The 11,232-nt window shown below is 39.5% G+C and overlaps 1 protein-coding gene and 1 long non-coding RNA gene across 2 annotated transcripts; both read left to right on the forward strand.

The window, feature by feature from the left end:
- Positions 1 to 25: 25 nt before the first annotated feature.
- On the forward strand, positions 26 to 9,147 carry CCNDBP1 (cyclin D1 binding protein 1). The gene is made up of 11 exons (XM_045539825.1): positions 26 to 261; positions 428 to 487; positions 803 to 882; positions 3,238 to 3,319; positions 4,034 to 4,130; positions 4,301 to 4,374; positions 4,942 to 5,018; positions 5,347 to 5,627; positions 6,727 to 6,787; positions 8,344 to 8,390; positions 8,665 to 9,147. Exons 1-11 carry the CDS (start codon positions 183 to 185, stop codon positions 8,777 to 8,779), a joined length of 1,053 nt encoding a protein of 350 aa, XP_045395781.1. The 5' UTR covers positions 26 to 182; the 3' UTR covers positions 8,780 to 9,147.
- Positions 9,148 to 10,634: 1,487 nt separating this feature from the next.
- LOC123630337 lies at positions 10,635 to 11,221 on the forward strand. The gene is made up of 2 exons (XR_006732651.1): positions 10,635 to 10,677; positions 10,772 to 11,221. It is a non-coding gene; the product is annotated as an uncharacterized LOC123630337 (long non-coding RNA).
- The last annotated feature ends 11 nt before the right edge of the window (positions 11,222 to 11,232 follow it).

Raw genomic sequence — 11,232 nt, forward strand, 5'->3', positions numbered from 1 at the left:
CAGGTGGCGCCGGGCCTCTGGAGGCGGGAGGGGCGTGGCCACGTGTCTGGGGCGGGGCGAGACGGCTTATTGCCGGAAAGGAACCCCAGTCTGTGGGGCCCGGAAGTGGAGCGGCTGCTGAAGTGCGGCTCTGGAAGCGGCGGTGTTTGGCGTCAGTCTGCGAGCTCCGGCGAGCGACTGAGATGGCGAGCCTGGGTCCGCCTTTGGAGCAGCTTCGGCGCTTGGCAGTGGAGCTGCGGCTGCTCCTGCCTCGCGTGCGGGGTGAGCTGACGCAGCTGGGACGGGCGACAGCCGGGGCGGGCTTGGGGTGGGGGAGAGGCCGGGCTGGGGCACCGGCAGGGAACCGGGGACTCGGGGGAGGAGATGGCTCCGCGTACCTCAGCTTTTCCTTTTGCTACCTTTCGGCCCCCCACGCCACGCCCACAAGTTGGCGAAGCCCGGGCGACCACCGAGGAATTTAATCGAGAGGTGTTTTGGAGAAGACTCGGTGAGTGCCTCTCCTGTCGGGGATCCCCATCCCTCCCATCTACCTGCATCCCGACGCCTTTCCCTCTGCTCCTCTCCCATGGCGGTGACTGCCCCTTCCCCACTGCATTCACTCTGGGGGTACCTCATCTTACCCATTCTCAGCACCCAAGGAGTTAAAATGTGAAAGCATTGATATTTGGAGATGTTTTTGAGAAGTCTCGGCGGGTAAGGGTGGAGAGGGAATGCATTATCTTCCAAAATCATGCAGCAGCTGCAGACTCAGCCTTTTGGCATTAACATATTGGCACCTGCCTCCTCCTCTGCCACCCCTCAGATGAGGCAGCTGTGAAAGTGTCAAGGGAGGCCACGGCTCTGACCACAGTCTTCTCTGGACTTCCACTGCCGTCTCCACAGGTGGGCTTCACTTTCCTGGAATCCTTGTACTGTCTAGTTATTCCTTGGGAATCCTCATTTTCTTTCCACATTTTACACTTATGCCAGGAGATTTATTTTCTCCACCTGTCAAAGGAGATTACAGTTCTTAACTCACAGGATTGTTGTGAAGACCAAATTGCCAAGGGCAATTACTCGCACAGAGTAGGCAGGTTTTCTAAATATTGGTTCAATCTGAAGTTCACCCTGTTTAGCTCACTGCAACCTCAAACTCCTGGGCTCAAGCAATCCTCCTGCCTCTGCCTCCTGGGTAGCTGGGACTACAGGTACACACCACCACAGCCGGCTAAGTTTTCTATTTTTTGTATAGACAGGGGGTCTCACTCTTGCTCAGGCTGCTCTTGAACTCCTGACCTCAAGCAATCTTCTCGCCGCCTCGGCCCCCCAGAGTGCTGGGATTACAGGCGTGAGCCACCCCACCTGGCCCCCAATTCCTTTTGTATCATTCCATATGTAGTCTATACACACACACACACGTACATTCGTGTACATATGTGTATATGTCTACTCGTTTTTACACAAATGATAAGATACCATGAACACTATTCTGGACCTTTCTTTTTAAATAATTAAAAATATGGCTTGGAAATCAGTTCTTAGCAGCACATACAAAGTTGCTCAGTTCTTTGTAATTACTGTATAGTTTTCAATAGAGTAGATATAAACTTAATTTAACCAATACTCTATGTGGACATTTAAGCTGTTTCCTACCTGTAACTATTGTAAACGGTGCTGTGGTGAATTGCCTAAAACAGTCTTTGTGTACCTGTGTATATCAATAGAAAAAATTCCCAGAAGTGAAATTCCTAGAACAAAGAATGTATGCATTTTTAATCTTTATTATAAAACTAATGAAAATAAACGTATTTGCTGTGATCAGGTATACTGTATGCTGTTTTTCTAGAGCTGTATATCTTTAATTTTGGAGTAAGATTATTTTAAAATTTCATTTCCTTATTTGATTTTTATAGTCAATAGTTTCAGTCTCTTAATCTATATATATAGATATTTTGAAATGATATAAATATCCTTTTGCTGCATATATCTACAATAATAAACTGTCTCCCCCTACACACCTTAGAGATTTGTGATGAAGAAACAAGAGGAACTGTATAAGAGTACTTTAAAAGATGTATGGAAAAAAGTCTGTTTCAAAAAGAGTAGTAATATTACTTTATTTTTCTTACCTGCTGACTATCAAATACACTTAGGACTTGCTGCTAAAGTGCATAGTGAATAAGATACCATGAGGAAGCAGATAGAGCTACTTTTCTGTACAGGCTCAAGACAGTAGTTTCATTCAAAAATGAAAAAGTAGAAGTTTGATTTATTTGAAATACAGATATATAAATATATATTCAAATATATTTATTCAAACATGTAAAAATATGTATTCAAATATATACAATTGCCTTCTTAGTATCTCAGCACTTTAGTCCTACTAAAGGATTTTTTTTTTTAATTCCAACCTGTATGGACTGATAAATTTTATAATTTGATAAAATTATGTGTTGAGGCAATGTCAGATTGCCATAAAATTTTCTAAACACTTACTCTCAATCACTGTACTTATCTCATTCCAGACTAGTAACAGTTTGTGGACTGGCACCAATCTGGACCACATTTTGCATAGCACTAGCTTAGACTTTAGCAGAGAAATGAGGATAAGGAACATGCGATAGCCTGAGAAAGTGATTACTTAGAAGGAAAATAGTCAACACTGAGCATTGTTGAGTCCATGCTATTTACCTTTAGTTATATATTGTGGTTATATTACATAAGAGAGAGACCTGGTTAATGGTCTAATACAGGGGCTGGCAAACTTTTTCTGTAAAGGGGCAGTTAGTATATATTTTAGATTTTGCAGGCTAGTTACCCAATTCAGCCCTTGTAGTGTGAACACAGCTGTAGATGATACGTAAACCAGTGAGCAAGGCTGTGTCCCAATAACACTTCATTTTCAAAAACAAGCAGCAGCCCTGATTTGGTCTGTAGGCCATAGTTTGCCAACTCCTGGTCTAAGATAAGGTGAATACCTTGCGGCAGACCAAGAATATCTTGGGATATAAAGTATCAGGAGTAAGTCTTTCCAGCTGTTTCTTAGTGATTTATTGAGTTGTCAGCCCAATGTCTTGGTGTTTAGCTAACTCCTCTCTGGTATGTGATGAGTATAGCAGAAGGCCTAACTGATACTAGGACTCAGAAAATGTTTGTGATGCTGTAGAGATGTCTGCTTTCTTCCACAGTAGATGGGTTGACCACATTGATCTAATCCATTTTCTTTTTTCATTCTGAAATTGGTCTATCACCTCATAGGAAACCCAGAGGTTGTGCAAACAAGTCTGTGCTGCTATCAAGGCAATTATTGCAGTATACTATTCACTTCCAAAGGATCAGGGTAAGCTAATGTGCTACTATGTACACATAAGTGTTACTTTTATAGGATAAGTCTTTACTAATAAGATGGGTTATGTCCTGAGACTTTTACCTTCCCCCAACTTGAGCATGTAAATTTCTCCGTGTAGATCAAGGATAATTTTATAATGTAAGTGACCTCCATAAATAAGGCATTATGCTAAGATACAGATGCTTTGTTCCTAGACTTCCCATCTCCCCTGGCTTGCATAACTCTTCAGGTTTTTAATTCTCACTGTGACATCTTCCTTCACCCATATCACATCACACACTATTTCTGAGCTCCCTCATGGGTTAAGTGGCCTCCAGCCCTGCCTGTAGATTCATGCTTTGATTATAATCGTGCCATAATTGTAACTGAATACATGTCCTAGATCTTCAGGGTTACTCACAAATGGTTTAAACTTAAAATGTTGCATCTACAGTTGTCAAGGGATCACTGTCCTTAATAAATGAATACATGCTGTCATGGGAAGATTTTGCTCCAGATATCTTTTGGAGAACAGCAGTAAGAAATGGTGGGAGGGGCACAAGATGACATGGGGATATAAATAAGATTTGAGTTTTGTGTTGGAGTTTCAGTTAAAGCATGTGGGTACATATTTCCTGATGGTTTTTTAGTGTTTAGACTCAGGAAAACAGATGATGATTTCTGAAAGAAAACCAGGCTCCTTGCTCTTTGGGTTTTTGGCCATAGGGATCACCCTGAGAAAGCTGGTACGAGGCACCACTCTGGACATTGTGGATGGCATGGCTCAACTCCTGGAAGTACTTTTCATCAACCCAGCTCAGAGGTAGTGATGCCACAGTTTGGGTTGTCAGTTAATGGGGATTCTTGCCTCATAGAGGGAAAATTCATTTTAATAGCAAAGTGACTGATAGCTGAGAATAATGACCAGGAGGAAGGCACTTCTTAGACAGGAAATTAGGTTATTGATATATCCTTATTGATTCCTTTCCCCAGCCCTGAGAACAATGACCTTATTTCCTGCAACAGTGTCTGGGTTGCGTGCCAGCAGGTGCCTCGGATACCAAGAGGTGGGTGAGAGTGGGGAAAAAACAGAGACCTCTCTTGTCTAGCTTTCAGCTTTGTAACGTGTATGTATTTTAATTTACATAAAGAGTTAAGTGAAATATATATGTTAATAGTTTATTACCAACATTAATAATAGTAATGTATTAATACTTTTTGCCATTCTCTAGTTCTCATACTTTTAAAGTCAAACTCCCCTCTTGTAGCTCTGTCTTCTGTTGAACAAATGTGGTTTGTTTTTCTAGTCCTGCCCCAAGAACAGTTTTATGGGGCACACTGAAGCAATTATGAGCAGGTAGAACAGCTAGGCCAAAAGCAGTGATTGTCCAAGAGGGCTGTGATGAGAAACATCTTGTGACCATTTTATTTCTTTTGGTGAATAAAGAAAAGCTTTTTAACCCCCCATCTGGGTACTAGGGGATGTAGTGAGAAGAATTTTACTTTAAACCAACACCTTTGTCAACCATCCTGGGCATTTCCCTCAATAGGAACAGTGTGGTTGCTCTTTGTAATCTTGAGAGAATTGTTGAGTTTCTGCTCTAATTCTAGTGCTTCTGATTTTTCACTCATAGATAACAAAGCTGCAGCCCTTTTAATGCTGACTAAGAGCGTGGCTCTTGTGAAGGATGCATATGAAGAAATGGAGCAGGTAAGGAAACCTCTGTGCTGGTCATTGCAAGGCAGCTCCATGATGAGTAGATGAGAATTGAGTATAAAGAGAGATTTCCTGAGCATTGACTGAATAGGTTCCATTCTCACTGTTGTCCTCTGTCTGTCATCTCCCACTCCTTGTGGGTGTGTGATTTAGTACAACTCCTCTCTGTTCCATTGCTGGACAATGGAAAGTGAGAACAGGGTTTATGAAGTGATTCAACTCTGTGGCCATTAGTGAAGTAGCTAGCTGAGGTTTTTAACATGGTTAAAAGTATAATACTTTTTTTTTTTTTTGCATTCATTTATATCATAATATGTTTTAGGCTGTGGAAGAATGTGACCCTTACTCTGGCCTTTTGAATGACATTGAAGAGGACACCTCTGACAACTACAACAATGAGGATGATGTGTTGGGGTTTCCAACCAATCAGGACTTATATTGGTCAGAGGAAGATCAAGAGCTCATAATCCCATGCCTTGCACTGGTGAGGGCATCCAAAGCCTGCCTGAAGAAAATTCAGATCTTAGTGGCAGAGAATGGGAAAAAAGATCAGGTGGCCCAGCTGGATGACATTGTGGATATTTGTGATGAAATCAGCCCCAGGTAAGTGTGATCCCCACTTGAAACAATGAGCGGCAGCATTCTGATCTCGGCTTGTGCTGTCACCCAAAGTTTTTCCCCAGTTTTTTATATTTTGACATTTTCCAAACCTACAGGAAAATTGAAAAAGTACTTTGGTGAACATCCCTACATCCTTCATCTAGAATCACCTATTCATGTTATTTTCCTTTATTGATTTATTTCTCTATAGAATAGATGTGCTGTATTTATTCTTAAACCTTTTGAGAGTAAGTTGCAGACTTCAATGACATTTCATCCCTAAATACTTGTATAAATCAGCGTGTATCTACTCAGAAGAAAAACATTCTTATTCTTATTACCACATTCAAGAAATTTAACATGGAATATAATAATGTTATCTAATATTCAGAATTCTCTAGTTGTCTCTAAGATTTCTTATATAAATCCAGGGTTCTGTCAAGGTCTCACGTTGCGTTTGGTGGTCATCTCTTTAGTCTCTTGAAATCTAGAACAGCTCCTGTCCTTTTCAGTCTTTTTTGACATTGACAGTTTTAAAGAAACCAGGTCAGTTGTCTTGTAGAACATCCAACAGTCTGGATTTGTGTGGTGGTTTTCTCATGATTATATTCAGGCTAAACATTTTTTGCCAAGAATATAATACAGCTGAGTGTTTTGTACTTCTCATTGCATCATATTGGTGAGGCACATGATGTAGATTTGTTCCATTATTGATGGTACTAAATTTGATCACATTGTTAAAGTTGTGCCTGCTTTAGTAAAGGTACATTTTACCCAACAATTTTAAGTTCCATTGATGAACCCTGCCTGTAGCAGTTATTAAACTGGTGATTTCACATCTTCACATTTTTGACTGAATCAATCATGCCCCTCCTATGAAGCAAAGGAGTGTTTTCCCCCAGCTTCCTAGTTAAATGGGGTATGTTTCAGTAAATACTGGTTGAATTCACTCTGTATTGGTTGCCCAGTTGCCCAATTTAAGGAACAGATAGGCATTTCTGGGAAGTTTCTTGATAGTTGCATTCACAGTTGTATACTGGAAACAACCTGGTTGAGCTTTGTTCCATTTTTGGTTAATGGTTATTTTTGTTTTTGCTCTTAGTGTGGATGATTTGGTTCTGAGCATATATCCACCTATGTGCCACCTGACTGTGCGAATCAATGTAAGTACTGGGTTTGAGGGAATAGCTACACACCTAAAGGGTAGAATTTCACTAATCACTAGTATTTCCTCTAAGCTATAGAGTACATATTTATTTGTCACACTTGGATGCAAGTACAACAGTAATGTCACAGTTCCTGCATGTATTTGTGCTCGATGAATATTTGCTGAAGTTGAATTATAATAGTCTTAAGTTTTAGTAGTTCTCTTTTCCATAACTATTTGGGTAGTCATTTAGAAAAGTCCAAAGACCTTAGAAAATGCTGTTTTGAGAAGAAAATCTTAATTACACGGTGCTGTAGGAAACTCAACCTAAAGTCACAAGTTTCTAATTTCTGGTCTAAGCAGAAGTATTCCAGAAACATACTCTGTTCTAATATAAACACATTGTGTGATTTAACCATGGAGTGTCAAGCTCTTTGTAAAAATCTCATTTTATTGTGTTCTTTCAAGTGCTGTACCCTTTAGTTAGAGTTCTGTTGTTTTTATAAACTCAAGTTCTTATCTGTAATGTTACTGAAAAGAGCAGTAAAACAGCCAAATGGCTTATATTTTACGGTCAGATGTATCAATCTAATAATAGTTGATAAATTAGATAGTGGAAATTAGAGTCATCAAGTGCACTTTCATGATGTACAAAGGCCTTGAAGTAGAATAGGATCCTTTTTGGCATTAACATTTTTTTTTTTTGACATTAACTTTTTAAAAATCGACTTCCTAAAAAATAAGCATCTTTGGCAATATGCTTTGTCAACTATCTCAAACATAATATTTACTGTAGCAATTTTAAAATGTGTACTATATATGTGTCTCATTTTATGTTAGTGGCACACGTATATCTCCATGTTATCTTTTTTTTTTTGAGACAGAGTCTCACTCTGTTGGCTGGGCTAGGGTGAGTGCCGTGGCGTCAGCCTAGCTCACAGCAACCTCAAACTCCTGGGCTCAAGCGATCTTTCTGCCTCAGCCTCCCGAGTAGCTGGGACTACAGGCATTCGCCACCATGCCCGGCTAATTTCTATATATATTTCTAGCTGTCTATATAATTTCTTTCTATTTTTAGTAGAGACGGGGTCTCGAACTCCTGAGCTCAAACGATCCGCCCGCCTCAGCCTCCCAGAGTGTTAGGATTACAGGCGTAAGCCACCGTGCCCGGCCTCCATGTTAACCTGATATTGGTGTTCTTAAGACTCTTTACATGGTTTAAAAAAAAAAAGGAACATTAGTCATTCCTGCTTTGTATTCTGAGCTGTCAGCAGTTGGGACAAATTCAGTTTCTACATTCTTTCTTTTTCTATTCTTAATTAAAAATATTTTAAATTTAAAAAACTTATAAAAAATGTTATAGGAATAGTACTAATAAGACTTTGCTAAATAGAAAAGAATCCATAATCCTACCCTCACTTAATCAGCATTTTTGTTTTTGCATATTTCCTTCAAGGTTTTTTTTTTAATGATTTTTTTTTTTTTTTTTTATTACTTAGGTCTTTTAAAACATTTGAGCTCTCCTTTTTATGGTAGGGCTCAGAGTGAGTAACTTTTATGTTTCTTTTCTAGTCTGCGAAACTTGTATCTGTTTTAAAGAAGGCGCTTGAAATTACAAAGTAAGTATGAGGACTTCCCCCCAGATAGCTTTTTGAAAATAAAACTGAGTTCCTGTCCAGTCATTCTCGACTCCCAAGCCCCAGTTTGAAGGAATGGGAAAGGGTGAGAGTGGGGTTTCTTTTTTCCAACTTCAGTTGTGGAGCAGCTGAGTTTCTGCAAAGAAGAGCTTGCCTTTTTTTTTTTTAATTGTAGTTTCCTCTGTGCTCCCTCTTGAAGATACATTTTCCTTTGACACTATAATAAACTTAACTTTTTTTCCTATTGCATTCACAGAGCAAGTCATGTGGCCCCTCAGCCAGAAGATAGTTGGATCCCTTTACTTATTAATGCTGTTGATCGTTGCATGAACAGCATCAAGGAACTCACTCAGGGTGAACTTGAATTATGAGTTTTCAGGCTTACTTGTATTCTCCTCTCTCCCCTCTCTCACTGTCACAGCCAGGCTCTGATGTCTGCTTTTGAAATGGAACTAGAATGCTTGTTGGATTGAAAGGGAGTTCCTGTCTATATTTAACAGGAGACACTATTGCCAAAGACTGTTGGCTAGGCCAGACTGGAAATTATTTATAAACCATGTGAGTGTAATATATTTTTCTGTGCTAGATACAAAAAATAATTGCACAGGTTTGTGTTCTGAATCGCTTCTCAGAGATTCCTAGGGAAGCTGCCTTATTCCTTATTTGCAATCAAGTATGTTGTTTTCATTGTTAAAGATGTTGATGGTGTCAATAAAATGCTAACCTGCCAGTGATTAAATAAGTACACTTCCAGAGTTTCTTCTTAACACAAATACAGTGCATTGAGACTAGAACATTGCTTTCATTTGGTTTTATAGGTCTAAAGATCTGGTTCTGATCAGAAGTATATTTAGAACAAAAACACTTAAATTCATTTAGAAAAGATAACTCCAAAGCCCCACTTAGTAATTCACCGTGTTATATAATATTCTTACCAGTAAGTTCTTCTGAGTATTATCCCAGGTTACTCCATGCCTCTAAAATATATTGGTATTGAGCTTGTTTGTTAGGTTTGTCCACCTTATTGAACAGATTTGTTTTCCTTATACATACTTATGTTGTCCTCTGTTACATGTGTCCCCAAATATCAAATTTTTATAAATCAAAAAATTTTAATGTATAAGAGAGTTTATATAATTTTAAGGGCCTTTTTAGTTAATCCTTTTGCATAAGCATCACCACTGAATTATATTTTTGCATCAGTGTGGAGTATTACATCTTAGAAAGCAGGGTAAACCTGTAGTGATGTATATTCTGGTGACCTGAATTGGGCCTTATCCGTGTACTACAGGTCTCCACCACCTCCAATGCCAATCCTCCTCCCTCTGTGGCTGTAATTCACCACATCTGGCTTTCAGGTATAATCAACAACAGCAGTTATTCTTTTGAGTGACTAGTGTATACTTGGAGTTGAAATTCCTTAATCCAAATGAGTTTTAATTTACTTTTTTAAAGTGCCATTCAGTACTTTTAGTCAGTGTCATAAAGAGAAGGAACTAAAATCAAACTGACAGAGTGCCAAAGCAACAAAATAACATAAAAACATAATTTTGTACAAAAGGAGTCCAGTTCTTTTATACTTTTCACATAGAGCCTACTTTTTTAATTAATAATTTTTATATTTCTCTATTGGACCAAATTCATGTTATTACTATCAGACTTTACTTGTGGGATAATCAATACATATCAAACTCTACTAAAGATTTATCCATAGCTGAATAATTCTCAGGTCCCATGTCATATATTTTATAACTTTGTTTAGTCATTTTTGGATCTTTGAAGATAATGGTCTGGAATAGCACTGATAAATGTAATTTTGGATCACCTAAAAATTCCATTTTTGGATAATGTCCCATTTTATCGTAAATATAAGAATAATGTTAGGTCCTTTCCCTTACCTATAAGTTAATGAATGTGTTAATGAGCAGTAAAATGGTTGTGAAAAACCCTGAACCCCCCAAATCTGAATGTACTCTGAAAAGTATCTGATAGCTTTTCCAAAGCTTCCTTTTGTCACTCAATCCTAGTAGTTTCTATTCTAAAACAACTTGCTCTGTCACCCTGGGTGTAGAGTGCAGTGGTGTCATAGCTCACAGCAACTTCAAACTCCTGGGCTCAAGTAATCCTCCTGCCTCAGCCTCCTGGCTAATTTTTTTTTTTTTTTTTTTTTTTAAGCAGAGATGAGGTCTGGCTCTTGCTCAGGCCTGTCTCCATCTCCTGGCCTCAAGCAATCCTCCCACCTCAGCCTCCCAGAGTGCCAGGATTACAGGTGTGAGTCACTGTGCCTGGCCTAAGACAACCAGTCTTCATGGCAGCCTTAAGCTGAGGTGACAGAAATAAATGCCATATCTTTTGATTTCTAGGAATCTAGTTTTGTTCCTTGGTCACTCTTCTGCTCAACCTGCATGGAGACTCATTTGTCCCATAAGCAAAGTGCTATAGTTTGGATATTTGACCTTCTAAATACCGTGTTGAAATCTGATCCCTAATGTTGGAGGTAGGCCCTAATGGTAGGTATTTGGGTCTTGGGGGCAGATCCCTCATGAAGGGGCCCGGTGCCCTCATGGTAATGAGCAAGTTCTCACTGTATTGGTTCCTGAGAGAGCTGGTTGTTAAAAAGAGCTTAGCACCTCTCCCCTTCTCTCTCTTTCTTCCTTTTTTGTATGTGATACTCTGCACACGCTGGCTCTCCTTCGTCTTCCACCAGGAGTAGAAGCAGCCAGAGTCCCTCACCAGAGGCAGATGCTAGCACCATGCTTCTTGTACAGCCTGCAGAACTGTGAGCCAAATAAACCTCTTTTCTTTATAAACTACCCAGCCTCAG

This window comes from Lemur catta, chromosome 1, assembly GCF_020740605.2.
Source record: "Lemur catta isolate mLemCat1 chromosome 1, mLemCat1.pri, whole genome shotgun sequence".
In the NCBI taxonomy this organism is placed as follows: domain Eukaryota; kingdom Metazoa; phylum Chordata; class Mammalia; order Primates; family Lemuridae; genus Lemur; species Lemur catta.